This window comes from Rhamphochromis longiceps, linkage group LG9 (genome assembly GCF_057381845.1).
Source record: "Rhamphochromis longiceps isolate RC_006_pf linkage group LG9, R_longiceps_female_GT1.1, whole genome shotgun sequence".
In the NCBI taxonomy this organism is placed as follows: domain Eukaryota; kingdom Metazoa; phylum Chordata; class Actinopteri; order Cichliformes; family Cichlidae; genus Rhamphochromis; species Rhamphochromis longiceps.
This window is the reverse complement of record NC_140565.1, coordinates 24,076,581-24,100,400: the sequence shown is the minus strand read 5'-3', so window position 1 is coordinate 24,100,400 and position 23,820 is coordinate 24,076,581. Positions and strand designations below refer to the sequence as shown.

Here is a 23,820-nt window from a genome sequence, read left to right as displayed (position 1 = left end):
TTTAAGAACGTTTTTACACTGTTTTATTTTGTCTACAGACCTCAATCCAGAACTTTACCCCCACCACCCCAAAAAAATCATTTTATTTAAATGCTGTCCAAAACTTTTGACAGTGCAAGAACATTCCTGCAAATGGCATAACATTTTCTTTAATCACCTTTACCTGCTCTGGAATTAAGACATAAATGGCCTCTTATCACCAATATCCAACATTCATTCTTACTGTGCATTATTTCTAAGGCAACACGGAGGACCAAGCGAGCCTTTTCTGAGTCCAGCGGCTGGTGGTTGGGTCTGTTGCCAGTGTTAGCAGCAACATTGGCACATTTCTTCCCTTCAGAACAGCTTGGTTAAAAGGCAGCATGTTACACATTGAGTTTAACACACACATACACACAAAGTCAAACACACATGCACACACAGACTGCCACAAATCACACCTCTGACACAGAGGATGCGAGTAATCTTCTGATCGTCATCTGGTGTTGAACCTGATAAATCGTCCAACCCTTCATTGACTAATTCAGTTGCTTCACTTAATGAATTTAGACGGTCACACTTGTTTTAAAAAACAAAACAATAAATTAACACTCAAAGTGCCCAACATCCAGTGTAAATACCATCACCTAAAGTTTTTGGCGCCGTTGGCAGCTTCACTCAAAATTTTACATTTAAAAAAAAAAAAAAAGACTTCTGAGAAAATTTGGGCTTTTTTTCCTTCCAAAATGACACCCTGCAAAGGAATCTGCGTCTATCTGAGAAAATCACAGGATATCCGATATGTACACATCCAAATAGAAAACTGTGTATACAGTACAGTGTGTACAAGAACATGTAAACCAAACCTTGTACGTGGTCTTGAATCAGCATTTTGTTGTGTGTTGGTTTTTTTTGTTGTTGTTTTTTTTAAAGGAATAGGTCAAGATTTTTGGGACGTGTGCTTATTTGCTGAGTTAGACATGTGAAGCAGGAGGCAGTCAGCTTAGCTTAGCATAAGGACTGTAAGCGGGGGGAGACAGCTAGCTGTTCTCTGCCAAAAACAAACTGTATACCGAAGATGGACACAGTCACTGTGACGTTATGTTTGCTTAATGGCCTTAAGCACTTTGGTTTTTGGGGCCAGATGTGTCAACGTGTCAGCTAATGCTCGCAAGGTTATCCAGAAAGCTCCACATACAGACTGTATGGGTGCAGTGCATAGACGGATACGCTCCGTAATCAGTGCAACATTCAGGCAGTAACTCACTACAACTGAAGCAAAAACTTATAGAATGGGCCCTACTACACAGCAGACCATAATATTTGTCAAACAGTACCAGTTGACTAGTTATTTAAATGTTGCCTCCCTGCTAGTCAGCTGCTGAAATAGCTGGTTAAACAAGCAGCTAAAGCCAGGTTTAACCACATTCTGCACCGGGGTGTGCTTGCATGAATGAAAAAAGGACCTTTTCATTAACATGGAATGTGTTTGCAGAATGTCAAATTTTTAACTTGACAAATTTAAAACGTAAGTCCCGGGGGCTGGAATCGGCCTGGCAAAGACTCCAATCTGGCCGACTGGATATCTTTAGACAATGTAAGAAATCGTGGACTTATATTGGACTGTTTTCTGTGTGTTTTACTGTTTTTCCTACTAATTAAGATCGCCTCCACAGCCACACATACTGCACCATAGTAATTGTGTACTGGATAACCAATTAAATGACAGAAAAGCTGCACCATCTACTAGAGAAGTTTCTCCTTTTTTACAGTGTGTCCACAGCAAAATTGATAAATAACATAGAGCATTTTATATGAATTAAAAAAAAAAAGTATGCTTCATAATTGCAGGACAGTCTGGGCAATGAGCTACCAGAACTTTTCTGTAATTTGTAACATTTATTTCTTGTAATGAAATCCCAGAATTCTTTTGTCTGCTGCAGCAGCATTTCTTTTGAGACGTAGTGTTGAAATCGCACTTCTTCTTATATTGAGATTAAATGTGTAGTTAAACTTCTTCACGCTGACACGAAGGAGATTTTCATCTGTCCGGCCCACTTAAAATGAGTTTGACATCCCTGATTTAAGGTCTGCTCAATTCTAAAGGTTTTCTGAGTTATTATTTTGCCTTTTAGAAATGATGACTAGCCAGGAACATCTCTAATAAAAGGCCCAAAACAAAAATCATCAGTCTCTTGTGGAGGTCTGCAGGTTTCAGGTTACCACTCATTCCAAAGGTAAGAACATCCTCCCACCAGCACCTTTCCTTCAGAAGTATCTTAATTTAAGCCAACTAGCGATCACAACAGAAGAGTTTGTCTTGTTTCGCTTTCCTGCTGATATTTAAACAGCTTTTTTATGATGGAGATTAAAACTGAGACCAGGCTCTTAACGTGCATTCACCTCTACTTCTGGTGGAGTGTGTGCACAGTGATAAAGATCGCTCATAATTTAAAGCAACAAATCTGTGATCCCTTTTTCATCTAACAGTCCAGACAGATGTGACCCATGCTCGGCACAGGTTAATAGATAATAAAGGAAATAGAGAAAGGTTAGCGAGGCACCTCTGTCCAGGGAAGAAGAAAATCATGTGTCATTGATTTCTGTGTGGATTAAAGTAAAAGCAAACAAACAAAAACAAACAATCAAAAGTGCTGGTGGTTGTATGTTTGTACCCTTTACTTCCATTCTTTGTACTAAGCTAAGCAAACTTACTGCTGGCTGTCAATTAATAAGCACACTTCCCAAAACTATACCTTTAATTGATAAATCTTGATCAACCTGAGGGGTGTTTGTATGGCAGGAGGTTTTTCTGCAGTGGCAATCAGCTGGAGGGGAGCTCCTTTTGTGTTTCTGCAGCTTCTACAACGGGCACATTGTAGTGGCGATCATCCTCTGTGACGAGGCACACAGATTCCCAGTCGTCCCTATGGTCGTCCGGGTAGTAGGTGACAAACTCCTCTGTGTCTGCCTTGTACAGTCTGTAAACTTGAATGGTACACTGCAGGGCGTAGCCCAGCAGGAACATCTCCACCTGCCCAAGAGAGAAAACGCAAAGGGAGGGGGGAGGGGATAATTGCACAGTTACAGAGGAACTCCAGCAGACTTCTCAAACAGCTCCATGTTTGATCAGCTGCTTCAGCACAAAACATTTACGGGTGGAGTCTCTCTTTAGAAGCAGAGCTTGTAAAATCTGTTATTCAAAAAATGAAAATAACAATTAAAACGCTCAGCAGTTGAGAACTACCTCTGCCCCCGGGGTCAATGGTGCATCACTCAAAACAAGCGGAAAACAAAACAGAGCAAGCGCCGGCATGTTTTACTATTCGGCTCTCACATGACAAAAATGTTAACACACCCACCTCGTGATGTTCAGCCCGAATTGTTGTTTTTGTTACTGAGTGCGACAGATGTTTACTCAGTGGGAAAGAAAATTCCCAGCAACCTTTTACCATAAAGTTGTCAAAAACAACAGAGACGCTTCCCACCTGCTCCAGACCTGCGGTCAGGCCCACGTGGCTGAGGTGGTTGGAGAGGAAAGAGCGTGGACAGTCGGAGGAGTCCCGCGCGAACAGCAGCCAGCAGAAGAGGGGGACGTCTTCACCGCCCTGCATGCAGCTGTGCAGCTCTGCCGCTCTGCTCAGCATCAGCAGCTTGAGAGCCTCCAGCAGACCGAGCTCCTCTTCTCCACCCTGAAACACTCGCTCACAGAGCTGCTGACGCTCAGCGTCGGTGGCACAGTCCACCGCTGCCTGCCACTGGAGACAAACAAAGTGTATCAGTCACTGAAGAGGTCTAAAACAGCTGGCTATACATGAGAATTTACTGCTTTTTTCAGACATAATTTCAGGTTATGGAACTTAAAGCTCAGATAATGAGGGCAGGTTGTTGGTAGAGATGGCACGATACCACTTTTTTATGTCCGATACAGATATCATAAATTTGTATATCTGCCGATACCGATATGAATCCGATATAGTGTATTTTTTTTAATCAATAAAACTGTTTTTTTAATATCTTGCTGCATTTTGTATAGGTTCATACATTTAAAAAACAAACAAACAAAAAAAAAAAAACACTAAAGCTATTCTGATAAACCTGTATGCAAAAAATACACTGCACCCAAAATATTTCATAGTTCAGCAACACTGAGCTAATAAAGTTAAACCCACACCATCCTCCCTATTCTGGTATTTTAAAGAGTACTTAGCAGAAATATTAAACAACCTAACTAATAGGGTTGCCAACAAAAAAAATAGGGAACCACCCTCCACCTCGTGATGCTTAATCGATGTAATCAACTTTAATTTAATGCACGTGTAAAAATAAATAAATAAATGCACAGAAATAAATTATTTTTCTACAATAATTAAATAGATTCAACATCTTTCTTCAACAGAATTGCAGACCGCACAGATGGTTCCCAAAGGAAAAAGTAGTATAGCTTACCAGGGTATATATTAGACTTAATAGTTACTATATACAGTAATGGACTTCTATTCATTTTACGTCGGATTAAAACTTTGGGTGTAAGATTCAGATAATTATTTAATTAAAGGTAGACATTTTAAATGAGAATAAGAAAGAAAAGTATGTCTTTGTGCCCCCTTTTCCCTGTTAATGCCCTATCGGCCCCCCTGGCTAAACTTTGCTAGATCCGCCCCTGCACAGTTACCAGCCGTCAGCTGCATAGAAAAAGATCCTGGTGTAAAAAGTAATATTAAATAAATTCTAACAACAGCTTATCAAGCTTAAACGTGCTGCTGTTCTTTAGCTGCTGGTTTCCTCTCTCTGGCGCGAAGTGGGCCAAAAACAAACAAGAGACAGGAGTGGCAACAGAAAAGCCGATCAGCTGATCATTGATCAGTTTCATGATTGAAGTAGCAACAGGAGAGGGAGGGGGAGAGAAGGCTAAAATGCTTTACAAACATTCAAAGATGAACTTACACACTTGCTTTACTTCTCTCTGGGTTAACTTTCTCGGAGATGAAATGCCGGTTTGGTAGCGACTGCCGAGAGGTCTCGCACGCCACAGCTGCTCTATCACGTGACACATACTGCCCCAACATGCTAGGGTCATGAGCTGAGTTACGCCGTGTCGCAAGCAATGACCTTTTCTACAGTCATTGGTTGCAAGTTTTGTGAGGTGCTTTTGAGATATTTAATGAATCTGATTACATTTTTTATCTCTCTCCGATATCCAATCCAGTAATTTAGGTCAGTATCGGACCGATACGTAATATTGGATCGGTCCATCCCTAGTTGTTGGGATGGGGCAGCTGTGGTTAAGGAGGTACAGGGATGTGTTTGCTAATTGGAAGGTTGGGGGTAACTAGATCCTCCAGTCAGTCGAAGTGCTGCTGGTCAGGATGCTGAACCTCAAAACTGCCAATCAGAGAGTGTGTGTAAGATGAAAATGCACTGCTCAAAAATGTTAAAGGAATACTTTGAAAACACATCAAACGTCCATGGGGAAAATCTACACTTGTACAGACTGGGTAATGTGTTAGGAAGAAAAGGATGCCATGTTGTTTGATAGAAATAAGAAGTATCAAGCTACAGAGCGCTAAGTTCAAAGAGTCCCCGAAAACTGAAGTGAAAAAATGATGTGTCAAGCTAGTCGGTTTTGCCAAAATTTCATTGCTGTAGCTTAAAATGGTACTGAGTAATTTGTGTGGCCCCCATGGGTTTGCATGCATGCCTGGGATTCTCCAAACTCTTTCACGTCTGTCACATGTGCTCAGGGTGAACCAGCACTCATCTGTGAAAAGCACAGCAGGCCAGTGTGCCAATTTTGGTATTCTATGGCCAATGCCAATCGTGCTTTACGGTGCTAGGCAGTAAGCTCAGGGCCCACTAGATGATGTTGGGCCCTCATGAAGTCTGTTTCAGCCACGTGGTCAGAAACCCACATGGGTGGCCTGCTGGAGGTCATTGCTCTGGCAAGGCTAATTCTACTTGTCCTTGCATAAACAAGAAGAAACAGATCCTGCTGATGGGTTAAGGGCCTTCTACAGCCCGGTCCACCTCTCCTAGAGTAACTGTCTGTCTCATAGAATCTCTTTCATGCTCTTGACACTGTGCTGGGAGACAAAAAAAACATCCATTAAGCTAAACTGGCACCACAATGTCAATATTTTATAAAAAATAAAATAAAATAAAAATAATGATAATAAAAAAAACTCTGGGGAAACAATGAAGAAGAGGACTCATCTCAAGCAGAAAACATTAGCTAAGCAAACTTCAACTCAACCAAAAAGCAATCCAACACTGGATAGCTAAAGTTTAATTAAGTTAAACTCAAATACTACATATTAATTCAGAGCACGCCAACAGCTCAGTAACATGGGTAAAAAGCATCCTCCTTGCCTCTGATTGGTGAGTGTATTGAATTTTTTTCACATTCTGTAGCTGACTGCAACTTGTGGTGACTAAATGGTTGCTCAGAGCTTGAGGGTGTTGCACACTCACGAGCATCTTTGATCACAAGCTGATTGCACCTAAAGGGAATGCAACCTTTGTGCAAACAGTCACAGTCTGACTTGGACTGACTGCAGTCGCTCTAAGAGAGATTTTTGCAGGTTTGCAAATAACTGCTTTCTAATTCATAAATGCAGGCAGATTGCCAGCATGTAGCCACCATCAGTCTGAATGAGTCTTTGTCAATGAGCAAATTGACTACTGTGTTGCACGCACTCGGTCACTTGACATATCTTGGCTGAAAACATTTATTTGTTTGCATAATGACACATTCATTTGTTTACGACGGGCCGCTGAAGGTAGAAAAAAAAAATACAGGGCAGGTGTATTTAAATACAGCCCGTCTCTTTGTGCAAAGAGGCGGGTTCAAGCAAACCCGTCTCCTTGCACAACAGGTTTGCTTTGCCAACATTAGATGACCCAAGTAAATTTTACTTTTATAGTGGCACCAAATAACTACTCATGATTTTACCTCAGAATCAGCACATTATCATAAGCATCCAGACTTTGAAGAAACGATGTTAGGAAATGGGTCTATCCAGAAGACAACACACCGATTTAGATGAGGTGATGTTAGAGCTGGGCGATATGAGATTTTTTCATATCACGATATGTTTTTTTCATTTCAGGCGATAACGATATCTATCACGATATAAGCCAAATAACTATATTTGTAAGATTTAAATGTGCCGTTGCTCACAAGTAAAATGTGAAATAATCAGCAGCTTGTTTTTATTTAAATATTTATTTCCCATAATAAGTTCAACAGGGTAGATGTACTTAAGGAACATGAGACTTTTTCAGATAGATAAAGGCAAATATTGCAAACTACACAAAAGGCAGCCGCTAAAGCGTTTAAGTTTCAAAATAGAACAAACGAAACAGACTAAATTGTCAATTCCACTTAGAAACAAAATATTAATTCTAAAAATAAATCTTAGTTTGTTTTACAGAAGAACAGACAAAACTGACTAACTTTTGTCAATATCAAATAAACTGAGAACTAAAAGGAAATTCTCAATCTCTCCTTGTTGTATAGCTTAGCTTTTCAAACAGTTTTAACAGTTACTTTAGTCTGACAAAAGCCGAATGATGAATTAGCGCTTCCAGTCAGAGACTGAGGCTACGTCCACACGTACACGGGTATTTTTGAAAACGGAGATTTTCCGTTTTCGTTTTAAAAATAATCCCGTCCACACATAAAGGCAGAAATGAAGGAAAACGCTGCTATGAACATGCCAAAGCAGCAGGTGGCGCTAGATTCCTAACCGTGCAGAAATGTTGGCCAATCAGAAGTCTAGAAGCCTCGGTGGGAAAAAGTAAACAAAGCTGGGGCATAGAAGCAGAACCGAGTCGTATGTGTGGAGGGACAGTAACTGTGTGTATATGTAAGCATTTAAACACTGCAGAGAGTAGAATTAACAGTAACAGTATTGTAGAAATTCATTTCACCGAAACAATAACGTGGCGCACAGTGTGACGCATGCACCAGTTTATTGTATTTCCAGACTTGCTTTCGGCACAATTTACAGTGCACGCTACTCTGTTTTTTGTCAGACTTGAAATAGCCGAAATACCTTCACACTACGGAACTTCTATGGCTCTTCCGTTTGACAATCTCTCCGGCATTGGAACCATCATCTGTTTTCTCTTTGGTCACGCTCGGTTGATTTTTCTAGTCGGCACACTCATTTCCTCCATTATGCGCTGGCTCCATTACCCGCTGGCTGCTTCCCAAACAAACACACGTGCGGCTTGGCACTTGTGCTGTACGTAACAAGTCACGCGACGTGACGCTGCGGCTGTGATTGGTTCGGCTCTGCGCTACTTAATTTGGATTGGCTGACCTTTTTTTTTTTTTTTTTTTGAGGACAAGAGCGGCGAGGTCTATCGCGATAGCTTAATTTCTCTATCGAGTAAAAGTTATATCGCGATACATATCGTTATCGTTCTATCGCCCAGCTCTAGGTGATGTCATTTGTGCATAAAGAACTACAGCACAATGGACAGAGTCAAGGATAACGCTGGACACCTTTGAGCTATTCAAATGGGATATGTGGTGCAGCGGGTCAATCCAACAGATTATTAAGCAATAAAGGGCCAAATGCTATTTGGCACATGGATTCTTGCGCTAAATTGAAACCTTATGGTATAGAGATTAATGGAAGCACTGATGGTTTCAATTTTTGGTATGGATGGAAGCATCAGCAACAAATTACGACCCCAAGGTTGTTGTTGCGGGGAGATTTTTTTTTTTGTTGTAAATACACCACTTTATAGTTTTCAAAGGTGTGAAAATGACGCTTGTAGTTACTGATCTGTTCTTGACGTTGGTCCCCAGGCTGATCTGGTCAAAAAGGATCTTTTGTTGGTTATTTCCTTTATGATGATACACACTACAGAATCAGATATCACCATTTTTATCTATTGCAAAGCTGCTGTATTGAGTGTCTTTCCCCTATACACTTAAATGTACATGACACAAACTGCGCAGACTACGAGACAGACCACAGATTATACTGTCAGATACACAGCTACATCTCGTAACACAACAGAGGTATGTAAACACCAGAATTCCTCATCCTACCAGGCAGCGACTGAATATAAATTCAACACCAAGCCTCAGACTGGTAAAGTGCTTTTATCAGTTTAGTTCCTGCTATTCCTCTAAATCCCCTCAGAGCATTACCAGGCTGCTTTAATGACACACAGGAAAAAAGAAGCCACACATCCTTTAGAAAACTACCTCCCTTTAACATATGGTAGCAATCAGCCAACCCTTCATGGGTGAATATCAATACCCTCGAGTGTCCACAAATGGCATAAAAATAGCGCTGTGGTTTACGCTTGTTGTGTTTTTGAAATACTTTCTTGCTGTGTGAGAGTTTCTGTGAAGGTCTGCAGCCAGTACCGTGTTACGGAGAAGCTCCATGTAGCCTTTAAGCTGCTGGACGGCATCTCCTGTCCCATCTCTCTGCAGGCACTCTCCAGGAAATGTCCACTGACTTATCAGCCCATCCTGAGCCTCCAGTTGTTTTGGCAGCTGTAAACACAAAGAACTACGTTATGTAACATTAACAGTGTTTACAAGACGGGGCAATGATCACTTCTGCAGTAAATTTTTGGTTCTTTTCTACCAACAGCTGTATATAATTAACCATTCGATATTAGCAACGTGACTTCTCAGACCAAGGAGTTAGTGACTATGTTGTCAGCATAAAACACATTTTTTGTTTATAAAATGGACACAAGTCGCAGGAAAATTGAAAACTGTTAACTAAGATAATACATTCTTAAAGTTACGCTGTGTAAAATTTTCACTGTTGGATTAGGTATATTGCAGATTGCAGTCAACCGAGGTTTGTTTTCTTATTCCTCCCAATTCAAATTAATTCAATTTTATTTATATAGCGCCAAATTACATCAACAGTGGCCTCAAGGTGCATTATTACTGTATATTACTGCTCTTATTGTATATATTGTATATCTTATTCATCTGTTCCTCTGTCTCTCCTGCTGCTTTGAGCATGTACATGACAAAAGAATTTCCCTCGGGATAAATAAAGTTATTCTTATTCTTATTAATCTTATTCTTATATTGTAAGGTGCACCCTACAATAATACATACAGACAAAAACCCAACAATCATATAACGCCCTATGAGCAAGCACTTTGGCGACAGTGGGAAGGAAAAACTCCCTTTTAACAGGAAGAAACCTCCGGCAGAACCAGGCTCAGGGTGGGGCAGCCATTTGCCGCGACCGCTTGGGGAGAGAGAAGGCACACAGAATAACTACAGTGCATACTCCTAGCTACGGTGGCTGCTGTAGGACAAATAAGTTTTAGTTAGCAAGACAGGTTAAAAAAAAAAAAATTACATAGACTGTACCCGGTAACGGGCACGGCCAGCCAGCCTGTTTCTACTAGTAAGTAAGTAAACTTTATTTATACGGCACCTTTCACAGGTCAAAAACCACAAAGTCCTTTGTAATAAAAACAGGCAAAAACAACAACAAAACAAAACACTGGATGCAGAGCCACCTTGGAGGTTTTCCCCATCTGTAGAAGGCCCTTCTCTGAAAATAAAACAGGTATGATGCTTCATGTCTTGAGTCTGAAGATCCAGGAACAAATATTAATGTCCTTTCAGGGCACACTAAGGCCTGAGACGTCTCTACTTCTCTGCTTTTGACACAATACTTATGTGGCCGGTCTCTAGCCCCAAATGTAAAACACCGTGGGTAAGAAGGAAAATGTCATACGGGAAATGCCCACTTTTATGTATTTTTTATTGATTAATTATATGTTTATGAGAACGCATCAAGTTGTTGGAAGGTGTATTTACACACAGTTCTAGTACAGTACAGTATCCTTTTTTTCTTTTAAATAACATACCTTTAACTATATGTGTGCCAGTCAAGCTTGCAGGAGTAGTCACACCCCAAAAACCCATTCTGCTGCTGCATTTTACATAATCACAATCTCAGTATTGCGCATAAGGAAACCTAGATTTGGTCTATAGCCAATTTCCCCTTTACTTTTATGAGGGGCAAATTTGATAAGTAATTAATCTAAACTTCATCAGCAGTTAAAGTTATGTATTATTAGGACTGGCTGCTTTGAGGTACAGTCTGGAGGACTTAAGATATTTATCTAGCAAATACCATGCCATGACTAAGAACTCTGTTGCTATTCTTTGTGAGTGAAATTGTGCGGTTTATTACAAGTCTTTAGCACTAATTAGCAGGTAAGTGACATGGCAGGCAAACTACATACGCTTACCTGCCATTTCATGAGGTACAGCTGCTTGTTTAGAAAAATATCTCATCAGCCAATCACATGAAAGCAACTCAATGCACTTAGACATGATCAAGATGACCTGCTGAAGTCCAAAATAGGCATCAGAATGGGGAAGATTTAACAAACTTTGAAGGTGGCATAGTTTCTGGTAAAATGGTAAATGGCCTGTATTTATATAGCGCTTTACTAGTCCCTAAGGACCCCAAAGCACTTTACACATCCAGTCATCCACCCATTCACACACACATTCACACACTGGCGATGATGAACTCCCAACTCTTGAGCCACGATCGCCCACAGGCTGGTGTAAGTATTTCAGAAACTGATGATCTGTTGGGATTTTCTCACAGAACCATCTCTTGGATTAACAGACACTGATCGCTGGGTGAAAAATGCTTTGTTGATGTCAGAGGAAAATGGCCAGACTCCTTCGAACAGTAACTTTAATAACCACTCGTTACAAGCATGAGATGTGAAAGTGTATCTCTGAACGCACAACATGTTGAATCTCAAAGCAGCCAATTATCACCGTAATCAGCACTAACATAGTACCCCAGTCACATGGGATCCCCTGGTAAATCCTTGTGACTTCCAGGAACTGCTAAATGACTGAAATTCAGATTGTCATTTGGTTTTTATTGGGGAATAGCAATTTTTCCTTAGCAACCAATGGTTGTCATGGAGTCGCCAACCTGCGCCTGTGTGACTGAGGTTTACGGTACATGGTACTTTTCTAGTTCCTCTTTTCCACTGCTGCTGTGCCCAGTGTAAAGTCAGTTCTGCTTTGTTGCCTTTGGAGAACGGCCTCTCACACAAACAGGTCTGAACAGTTGCACAGAGCATGGCGGGTGGACAAAATGTGGAAGCTGCAATTTCTTACAGCAATTGCTGACAGCAGTGGTTTCAACTCTTGGCAATGCTGGGGCTGGTTTCAGCATGAGCTCTGAACGATAAGATGCAGAAGTGAAAATTTACCATGATGACGTCCTCATTCTGCAGCCACGCAGGCAACTGGGTGCTGTGGGACAACACTTGGAACAGCGTGGCTCTGAGGGCACAGTAGTTGTCCCCCCTGACTCTTCGTACGCTGGCAAAGCTCTGGGACATCTCCTTATAACCCTGCACCAACACACGGGGACATTAGAGGAAACATCCTAGCCATTAATGTAAAAATAAATAAATAAGAACTGGCTTTAACCTGAAATGATTCTTCTGAGAAACTTCAGGCACCAACCTTTTTAATGAGAGCGCTTTTAAGAGTATTTCCCTTCCACTCCCTCTCACTGTACAACAGAATATTCACCACCGGTGACAAACTGCATCTGTCCTCCACCTTTAAAACTGAGCGAGGGATAGCAGAGAAAGGTGAGACGATGGGCAGAACAAAAAGACTATTGTCCAGATTTCAAATGACAGACAAAAGCTGCACTTGTTGAAAATCACTGATGCAATAGAAGCGGAGGATGTACTGACGTTTTGTCTCCAGCTCGGGCTGTGACGCAGACAGCTCCTCTTCGCCTCTGTACAAATCTTCTTCACTATGATAAAACAGAAACACTTATTTTTAATCAAACAACAAGTTATTTTTGTGTATCCAAAGCCTGGTCCTGGATCTCCATATCGAGCAATTTTAAGTCAATGCCAACTGGGACAGGGACAACTTAATCTCACTAAAAATACTCACACTTCAAATGTGTAAGTCCAGATTTCATTTTTCTGTGACATTTGCAAAAAAATAAAAAATAAATAAACATAAACTTGACTATAAATAATAAACACATAATTTGTGTGTATTTTGCTACATTTTTGTCTCATAATCCCATCTGTTTCTTGGGTAAAAGTGGTTTTACCTCCTTTATTCTTTCAACAGATGCTGTGATTCAATTCAGGACTATAAAGTGAACAGAGGGGATCTTTACAGACCTGTCTTCCTTCTCTGTGGTGTCAGCCATAACATTCTTGGTTGCGCTCTCTGCCAGCTGCTCCTTTTTTCCTGTAACCTCCTCGCTTTCAGCATCTTTCACAGGTTCAGTCTCGGCCTCAGTTGGCCTCTCCTCTTTTATCTCTTCATCGTTCCGCTTGACCTTGGGGAGATCTTCATCGTTATCCTGCACTAACATTGGTTCCTGCTTGGTTTTCTCCACAGACACGACCTCCTCTGACATTGTAGGTGTATGCTCCGCATCTGACCTTTTATCTTCATCTAACGGCAAGCTGAAAAGAAAATGCATGTTTTGTGTATAAAGCCAAGTTTACCATTCATGTCTTAAACTCAAACTTGCAAATGTGCAACTTAAGTTGTATTTAGAAATGTAAAGCACACATTTAGCTGTAGGAAAACTGCAGGTATGAGGAGGGCTGACTGTCATAGAAGATGCAATGGTAAGAGTTCGCCCCCTAGTGGCCACAGTGCCACTCTGCCGCCACAAGTCCAGAGTTCACGTAAACAAATACCTTGTTTGTTTTGTTATTGCAAACTCTGAACCCACTGGCCTCTCTCTGGCGTCTGCTGGAGCTGTGGTTTCTGGCTCCTTCACTGAGCTGGCAGAGTCCTGTCCCTCACCGCTGTGGTCGAGTTCCGTGGGCTCCAATCCAGAAGACAACTGGGAGACATCATGGCTTTTTGGGTCTTCAAGACTGGGCTCCCTGCTATTTGAATCATCTGTCCCGGCACTGAGCAGATAGCAATAAGAAAGGTAAAAAAAATAAATAGACTATTGCTTGCACAAATGTAAAAGCAAGTGATTACACAACAGTCGTACATGTGTAATAATGTTCAGTAATAAAGCTATCCATAGAAGCCCTTATCACCTCATGTCATACTTGAAAAACCAAAAGTAGTAAGTCAAGGCCTATAGAGCGTTAACAGCATGGTCATAAAACGGCCCTGATCAGTGATTCTGCAACAGTTTGATGGTCTAATGCAACCACAGATCTAAAAAGAAAAAACGGAGGTTAATGATTTAAAGGGATGGTGAACTTGGGACAAGAAGCAAACAAAGAAAGAAAAGAGACACGGGATGCATGCCATGTCACATTTTAAACAGCTGTACTCCTCATTATGGTTCAACCTTTTTATCTGTGTTGGGAATAAATTGCATACTGGAAAGTGACTTATGGAGGGGACACACAATATAGGTGATGTATATACACAGGCGGGGTGTTTTTTTTGGGTTTTCATGCTTAGATATAATGTTAAAAAACAAAAAGATAACTTTTGGAAATACTTATAGATTAGATTCTGCATTGTTAAAGATAATTTCATACATACAAAAATGTATGGATCTACTCAGTATCAAACACAAGGCATCCGCATTTCACAAATTATTTAATAGCATACAAACAGATGGCAGAGGGACCTTGGCTGTCCAAATAATGATGATGGATGGTTAAAGATACTGTCACATAATAGGAAACATTAAAGAGTCATTATAAGATAGTACTAGGGCTGGGCCATATTATACCGTTCACGGTAATACCGGTATAATGTTAGGCAACGATAGGAAAATGAAATATCGCGATAGAATGGGAGTAAAACGCGCATGCGCAGTGCCTTTGTTTTCATACGCACATGGCCGATTGTTGAGTGAAACAGATGAACCAGAATTGGTTTGTAAAAATGGTGCAACTTCCGTGATGTGGAACTGGTTTGGTGTTTGTCCGTCAGATACACAACAAAGCACATTTTTTGCAGAACATGCAAGCGGCCGTCGTTATTGTCGTATTTGTCGGACTAAGATGCTCTTAAATCTGGGAGTAATCTGGGTCCTAAACTCCGTATGTTTCAGGTCAAACAACACTGCAGCATCACTTAGAGTTAAAAACTGTCTAAATTCTTTCATCTTTAATAAAACGATCAGCATTGCTGCTTTACCAGGTGTAACTATAAAGTTTAACTTCCAGGCATCCATGAAAACAAAAGTTATTACATTTAACGGAGTTAGAAGTTAGCAGGAAGCTAGCGGAAGTTAGCTCGCTAGTTTCGCTAGTTACCTAAGCATGATATAGCATGTTCTGACTGAGAGATTTCTGAAAAAAATCAAACGTACAGCTCTGCTATCACTTCCAACATAAATGAAGACAGGAAACTAAACAGCAGTGACGTTTGTAGGGTTACTGAAGTTGGGCTAGCTGGTATATAATGATGTGCTACGTGATCGCTAGCGACACAGCTATGTTAGCATAACATAAACAGTGAAGCTGGAGGACGAACACTAACACTTTTCCACTTATAAAAGTTAACGTGAAGGTTCTTCATGGTTAGAGACAAATGCAATCGCATGGCAGGATGCTGTAAACGGACCAAACTTCAGTCAGGAGAACAACTGAGATAATCCATCCACAATACGAGGTTAGTCATTAATATACTGCAACAACATGGGAATAGAGCAGCTGCCAGAGAATTCAACATTAATGAATCAATGGTACAGAAGTGGAGGAAGCAAGAAGAATGAGTTTAATAAAGTTTGATTTATCTGACTGCTTTGTTTCGCTTAATGTGCCTTATAATCCCGTGCACCTTATGGTCCGAAAAATACATAATGCACACTGCAGTTTAATGTTGCAAAGCACCTCTTTTTAACTTCAGTGGATATTATACATGGTTATGCTCAGGATATGTCAGCCCATTTCTACTGGAAATGCCTTTTGGTTAAACTTTCAGCAAGGAATTTGCATTTGCACTGTTACATTTTTATAAAGCTTTAATGTACATAAAAACCAGCTTCTTAAGTGAAAATAAATGGAAGGTTGTCTTTTTGCGCTAGTAATGTTGTGGAGTTGTATTTTGTCTCGCATCAATTATATCGTCGGTTATATCGTTATTGCAAATTTTCAAATATATATCGTGATAAATATTTTTGGCCATATCGCCCTGCTCTAGATAGTACAGTTTTTTTACTCCATCTAGCCTTTGTAGAACGGGTCTACTTACCAATTATTTATGTTGGAAATGTCAAGCAGAACCAGGAACCTTTATACATGCGATCTGGGACTGTAAATACGTTTCCCCATTTTGGAAAATAGAATTATAACACATAAGAATGTGCATGGTGATACCCATGTCACCAAGACTATGCCTATTGGGGGAATCGGACAATAATACCTAATATTAAAACACCAAAATACAGTGATACAGTTGGGAGTGGTCACAGATTATACAGATTATGTAATACAACTTCTGCTCCGGACATTAAAAACTGGTTGGAATTCATGCTGGAGAAAGTGTCATATGAACACCTGCTGGCCAAGCTAAATAACAATACAGAGAACTTCAAGAAATCCTGGGACTGCTCTTGTACCACCGGGACGATCAGATTCATGAATGGTATGGTAAGCGCCGACTTGGCTGCTTTACGTTTAAGATTTGTTATTCCTTTGGTTGTTATAAAACAAATAAAAACTTGAACGACAAAAAAGAAAGAAAAGAATTTAGCAGCTGTCCAAACCAGACACAGATGTGATTAGAAAATGTTACAATCCTCTAGAAACAATAAGACAGTCTTCTGTCTTTAAACCATTTTTAAGGAGGCCAAGCTGTTTCATCTGGATTATTATAATTGAGTAAACCACCAAAGTAAGACTGCAGCAAGCAGCATTGGGAGTCACAGAGTAACTCACAATACTATCACAGTACTTTGATCCCCAGTGATTCTACAATACTTTATATATTGCAAGACATATGTGTAACAATACATCAGAAGAAAAAAATACCAGCGGTTGTCTGTGCTACCCTCAGCCTCCTAGTAAATGCACCTATGGTATAAATTTGAAAAATCTGAAAAGTTGATCTCTGACTCCGATGTCCGGGATTCACACTCGTCTGAGATTTAAGTAGCATCTGTGGTATCAGTTTTGAAATACTATGTTGCCTCGTTCTCCAGTTATTGCATTCATAAACTTTCGTGTCCACACTTCACAGCTACCTGCCTGCCTGGCAGGGTGATCTCAATACCCCATCAGCTTTTCAGAGCTGAGAGGAGTAACCATCTGTTTATTCACTGTAATATATATAATGATAATATTCACTCTAAACAGTGTGTTAATTCAAGTAAAGAGCTTTGTACTTTGTCTGCCTTCTTCTTCACTACAACTCCTAATCACTTGGAGGCTGTGTTCAGGTGGTAGTACAGTACTACTAATTGGGAGGTTTGTGGACTGCATGCTAAAGTATCCTTGGGCAAAACACTCAACCACACGTTGATCCTGATACATCTTCTGGAGTGTGAATGTGCATGAATGGGTTATGAGACATGTTGTATAAACTGCTTTCTTAGTGCTCAAGTAGAAAAGGGCTATATAAAAACCAGTCACTTAGTTTACCCTCAATCGTTACCTCCAAAGGAGCAGTTCAGTTTGTCTTTCTGTTGCAGGATTACTCAAAAAGACTTTGGCGTATTTGAAAGAAAATATAAACAGAGGTGTTTTTTTGCCCCCCAACTTGGAAGCGATTAACTTTTGGAACTGATCCCAATCTCGATCCAGGGATTTCACCACTGCTAGGTGGGACAAAATTGGACACTTGACATCACAATTCATATCAAACTAAAAATTTAAAAAAGAATAAACAAACTAATCTGCTTGGTATGAGAGGAATTTACAGCATTGGCAGAGCTATATCATCTTGAACCCAGAGTCATAAAGCAGATCCTCCGGTAAGTCAAGTTGTTGACAGACGTTTAGAGCAGCTTCCTGTTTTAGCAAAACGAACTACATTTGGCAGCAATGTATCAACACCTGTATGGCAAAGGGAAGTGATACAATACACATATCAATGTGTCCAACCACTAAAAGCAAAATAAATGTTTGGTGTTGCCGAAACTTGATTAAACAACCACCACGTGTAGAAGAACGTGTCGCATTTGTGTCACAATATTTTAATTTTAGACACTGGAGCTGTTAGAAGGAGTCTTACAGTATTTGACATTATACAGGTGCTAAGATATTGTGGTACTTTTAAGTAAGGCGTTATATTTTTAATGCAGGAAATGTCATGGTAAAACGAGCACACAACAAAGAAAGAAGCGCTTTAAGAAGTTCATATTTTCTTCTAAAAGAAATACAGACAACATATGACATTGAACTGCACTGGAACTTTCTATCCAGCTCTTCAGAATAAATATTAAAATCATTATAAAAGGGAAGCTAAATTCTAAGCTTACAGGTTCATTTCATGTAACTCACCATGTCAGAGGCTCAGGTTCAGGTTCCTGCTTTCCCACAGACACAGACGACAGCTGGGCTGCCGGGGCAGCTGCAGCCAACAGCATGTTTGACACTGATGACACTTGGTGATTTTCAGAAAACTCCCCTGATGGTTTAGCTGCAGCTTCAACAGTCACTTTTTCTTCTTTGTCATGATGAGTTGTGCTCGCTGCAGTTTGCTCTACTGTTGTGTTTGCCTCAGTATGCGGAGTTTTTTCAAAGCAGACCACCTCAGGTGTCAGAGAGGTGCCATCTGGGATTTTGTATTGCGTGGGGGGGTTTTCTTCTATCTCTGGTGCTTTTAAAACCTCAGAATCCGCCTTGGCGTGCTCATCCTGGACAGACCCCAAAGCGCACTGCATTGGAAGTTGACGACTGTGAGCAGGAGATTCCTCTGTATCTTGTACTCCGGTGGCGTTTTCTTCAGACATGTTGCAGGGCGGAGGCATCTCTATTTGAATGACTTCCTGCTTCAAGGGTCCATTTTCCTGAGTGTTATTAGGCTCCTGCTCTCCGGTCTCAGGACTCATCTTCCGCTCCTCATCCCTAAGTGACAACACAGTATTCATTAGCAATGCAACAGAGCCTCGGCTACACCCTTTTCATGCCCAGAAAAACAATGTTTTGTGACCAAAGATAAGACACTGTTGAAATGTTTCAGGATTCCTTCAACCCTGTAGGTGGAGAGGAAGCAGATAACCTTTGTTCAAAACATTATCTCTTTGATTACCAGTTAGTTCATGAAATGACAAATGTTTTGACTTCCACAAACACTTTAAGACCTTTGGAAGTCCCCCTCACCCTGTTTCTGATCTCAGTACTCTGTTTTGTGCTGTCATTGGGTCACATGGTGCATCCTACACAACCCACAGGGGAAAATCTAATCATCATTTTGTTTTCACCCATTTTCCAGCATTTAATGCTGCTTTTGTGACCACAGATGCAGGTACTGTCTGCGTGTTTTAGATGCTTAAATCCAATATTACCGCAAACTCCAAAGCTTTCTTCAAGCGTTTAAAAGTCTCAGCTGAAAGTGTTCTGAGTCAGCTCTAAAATTGTTTGTGGTCTGCTGCTTATGGAGGAACCTGAGAAACGAAACACTGCTGGGAAATCCTGTGAAAGTGTGTCTGTTGTACCAGATTAGGTCACCAAGTCTTATTAGCACCCAGCACCCTTCACACACTCACTTTGAGTTTCCTTGTCTGTGTTTTCCCAGTCATCTCACCTCATGCAATCATCTCCTTCAGGACCGCAATTGCCAGCCACAGCTTTACAGCCTGTGAACTGGGTGGCCTTCGAGTCACTGGTCAGCAAACCGCTTCTTTCCTCCAAACTGCCGCAGGGACTTTCATGGCGACAACAGCACCAGTTCCCCATCTGCTCGCTCCCTCAGCCTGGGAGGTCGGACAGGCTGTAGGCTGAAGAGGCCTCTGGTCCAAATCAACCACAAGCGACCTGGCGAGTCGCCGAAGCCTGAAGATTTCAGGACTCCATGATGACGACGGAGGGATAAGCTGCTGCTAACGCAAGGGAGAAACCATGTTTATGTCCTATAAAAAGTGTGTTGACAGCTAAAAGCACAGAATGAGTGATCAACACACTGACTGTGATCTAACACGTTACAGTTTGTTATGTAACAAGTTCCTGCTACTGTAATTACACAATGTGTTGTATTTAATAAAATACAATATTTTGGTACATGCAGATTTTGTCCATTATGAAGGATAAAGCTTTTATGTTCAACGGGGATTCATTTTCTCAAACACGATAAATATTTTGTTTTTCAAACATCCAGGAAACACAACAACAGACAGATTTCTGTTGAATAAGGCAACAAAGACTTATTGTATTTACTGTAGGTGGACCTGAAAGGTCACATCCAACATGGAAAAACCCTGAGATATAACCAAACATGATTACCCACAGTATTCATGTTTACATGCATAAACTATATGGAAAAGCTCAAGACTCCTTAAATGTTGCCCAATGAGGCAAAAAAGACAGCACCCAGCCAGACTGTGATAAAAATAAATAAATGAACAACAACTCTTATTTTTTTAAGTGAGGTTTAATTTACTGTTGTTTATAAAATCACCAAAGATATTAGGAAAATGAATAAGCCAGTCTTTCCTAAGGTAACAGACTATTTGCTAATTATATCTGAACCAATGAGTGTGCTCCTAAAGGCCCCCACTGAGCCAAGAAAAAGACCCAGAATTATCCCCTGACTGATGAATTTGTTGACAGATATTATTAGGTCAATTGCAGCTATATTGTTACGTCGCATAAAGAAGTTAAAATAAATTCATCATGAGCACAAATGTCATGATGATTTTTGGCTTTTAATGATCTTTATGACTTAAAAAAATACAAAGAATTGGATGTACAAGTTTGAATTTATTTGGGATTTTCTTTCTTTTTTTTCTTTTAAATTGGCAAGGCCAAAGCCCATTAACTTCTGGTTAATGATCATGACTGACTACAATCAGTAGTTTCTCTTTGTCATCATAAAGAGGATTTGTTTGACAGCACTCATTGAGCTGACATATACGCTGAACAACAGGAAAGTCCAAGGAACTGAAGGTCTCTTGAAGCCATTTCTAAACAACCGCAGATTCCAAGATCATCACTTCAACCAGTTGTACATAAGTACCAGTTATTCAGATATGTCACCATTTTGCCAAGATCTGGAAGACGACCCAAACAGACTCCCTCGGATGAGGGGGAATTGATTTGGATGTTCAGGAACCACGAAGGCTCAAGCCTGTCATGAACTGGAAATTGCTGAAATACCAGCATCATTCTCCACCGTGAAGAGTTTTAAATCGCCATGGACTAAGATGTTGCCGTCCAAGAAAGAAGCTCCTGCTCCAAAATTGACACCTTCAAGCTTGAATGAAATTTGCAACTGCCACGTAGACAAGCCAAAAGCCTTCTGGATACATGTTTGATGGCCAGGCGAGCTAGGGATTGAGTATTTCTCCACAATGACAAGAGGTATGTGTGGAGGAGTAAAAGCGAAGCTTCCAGCTGTCAAGCATGGCAGTGATAGTATCACGCTCTGGGCTGTTTTCGTGTCAGTGGTAAATTGCACAAACTGAATGGAATTATGAAGTAGGATGACTACCTCCAAATTCTTCAACTCTACCTCAGATCAAAAACTAGATGGTTGAAACTTGGACACAAGTCGGATGCTCCAGCAGGACAATGATCCCAAACATACATTTAGATAGGAAAAAGCAGGCTAACATTAAACTTCCTGAACGGGCTTCCCAAATCCCTCATCTCCATCCTATTTGTGGACTACAACAGGTCTATGCCAGGAAACCAACAAATTTAAAAGAACTCTACAAATTCTGGCAAGAGCAGAGTTCACAAATCAAGCCAGAATTAAGTCAAACGATTGTTCGTGGCCACCAAAAAGATCTGCTTAAGGTGCCACTTGTTAAGGGACAGTTTACCAAATATGTATGTATGTATATATATGTATATATTGTACTATTCTTAGTTAGCATATTGTCTGTCTTGTCTTAATGTTGGTTTAAAATGGAGCACTGTAACAAAAAATAATTTCCCCCAGGGATCAATAAAGTATTCTGATTCTGATTCTGATTCTGATATTTGAGGCTGAATGTATACTTTTGAGCACCCGATTCTTGGGTTGTGTTTTTTTTTGCACAATCATTCCACCTTGGAAAAAGAAATCATTAAAAGCTCAGATTTAACGTGACATTTATGCACATGATGAGGGCATGCAAACCTCTGACCATAACTCCGTGTTGTCCAGTATGTGTAAACACTTTCTTTTCTTGCAGAAATAGATGTTTGTTATCATTTAGAAGTGATGTGATCCAACAGTGTGCCCCTAAGACCAATGTCCACAGCTGGGGTGCACAGTCATGAATAACACACATCATTCAGTATATAATTCAGTCCGACTGAAAATCATTCGGACTACAGACTGAATACATTACAGTATGGAAACGTGTGATCCTCATACAAAAACACCTTTTGGCAGCCTGTGATGAAGCACAGTAAAACAATGCAGTGGCAGTATGGCTAAAAACTCCTGTCGCGAGGGCATTTCCCTCTTCTTCTTTTTTTTTTTTTAAACCACACGACTTTATTAAATGAACACAGCTACACCTGTCAAACACGGCAAAGTAACATTAATAATAACGGCTGCACACTTCTTAGCTGGTACAAATAAAAGACAAGGTCAGGTCGTGAAAACACACCTTGTTTTGGCTGTGCTGAAGTCAAACTCCTGGAGCTTTCAGTCTCGTTCCTGTTTCACTTTTGGTGAGCTGACGAGCTAGCCAGCTAGCTGCGGTAAACTTAAAATACAAGCATGCGTTCCCGGAGAGTAACTGACGCTCACTGAAAACGCTGCTGCCGCGGTGGGTAGCTCTTCCTACGACTGCGCCGTTATCGCTTAATGCGGCACATTTCATAGGAAAGCGGGTTTTCGGAGCGTTTGACGCGGACCATCTGTTGGTACGAACCACCTTAGCTTAGCAGGAGCAGCGGGTCACGGCTTGGTCCGAGCGCATGACGTCATGCTCGTGTGCGCCGAGAGTTCTTTTTTGATGCATTCAGGTGAAAGTAGAAATTTCGGAACACTTGTGCAAATCGGTTTTTTAGTCTTCACTCATCAAAACGTTTGACAGAAAATTAACGTTTTAAGTCTTTCAAGCAGAAAGGCCAAACATTTACCGTTCATCGTGTTTAAATGGGAGTACGTGCTGCTTTTATTTTTTCATATCAAAGTCGATTTGATAAGGTTATGCTTTCGAACTACAGAGGCAGATGCAATTAAAGGCATCGCCGACAGCTCTCAGGACCAGAGTTGCTATGGTTTATATCTTATTAGTTTTTATGTTTATTTCCTTTTGGCTTTTTGTTTTTAATTGATTTAAATTTCACTTCAGTCTTTAATTGTTTGAAAACGTTTTATAAGACAAAAACCTTTTTTTTAACTCATACATACAGACACACACACACATACATATACACACACACATATATATATATATATATATATATATATATATATATACACACACACACACATATATATATATATATATATATATATATATATATATATATATATATATATATATGTAGACCTCCAACAAAAATGGAAGTCAATACTGATGGCTCTATCGCTGTCATTTCATTTGCTAAGACATTTTAGGATACTGAAAGTTAACTGAATTATTTCCTAAAAACTGAGTTCTATAGACCAGCGGTCCCCAACCCCCGGGCCTCGGACCGGTACCGGGCCACGAGAGTTAAGGCTCAGGTGTGAAATGCATGGTTTTTATCGGTTTTCAGCATTATTTTGTCATCGTT

General features: G+C 40.4%; 1 protein-coding gene across 3 annotated transcripts; it reads right to left on the bottom strand.

The window, feature by feature from the left end:
* Positions 1-23,021, bottom strand: LOC146662378 (uncharacterized). Of its 3 annotated transcripts, none has more exons than XM_085418968.1 (11): positions 22,701-23,021; positions 19,688-19,982; positions 18,442-19,008; positions 13,714-13,932; positions 13,183-13,473; positions 12,733-12,797; positions 12,494-12,600; positions 12,235-12,378; positions 9,371-9,502; positions 3,468-3,737; positions 1-3,013 (listed from the first exon to the last, which is right to left on the bottom strand). In XM_085418968.1, exons 2-11 carry the CDS (start codon positions 19,837-19,839, stop codon positions 2,804-2,806), a joined length of 2,157 nt encoding a protein of 718 aa, XP_085275094.1. In that variant the 5' UTR covers positions 19,840-19,982; positions 22,701-23,021; the 3' UTR covers positions 1-2,803. The 3 variants fall into 3 exon arrangements, with proteins under 3 accessions (XP_085275094.1, XP_085275093.1, XP_085275095.1); XM_085418967.1 differs by having other exon boundaries at positions 19,688-19,979; XM_085418969.1 differs by lacking the exon at positions 19,688-19,982.
* Between the last annotated feature and the right edge of the window lie 799 nt (positions 23,022-23,820).

What these genes read in the sequence shown, in the direction of transcription:
- LOC146662378 (XM_085418968.1), bottom strand. Translation starts at nt 19,839, where the DNA reads ATGGGGAACTGGTGCTGTTGTCGCCATGAAAGTCCCTGCGGCAGTTTG. An exon ending in GAAGGAGATGATTGCATGAG is followed by an intron (nt 19,009 to 19,687) that starts GTGAGATGACTG and finishes GTTGTCACTTAG; the next exon opens with GGATGAGGAGCGGAAGATGA. An exon ending in GCAATAACAAAACAAACAAG is followed by an intron (nt 13,474 to 13,713) that starts GTATTTGTTTAC and finishes TTTTCTTTTCAG; the next exon opens with CTTGCCGTTAGATGAAGATA.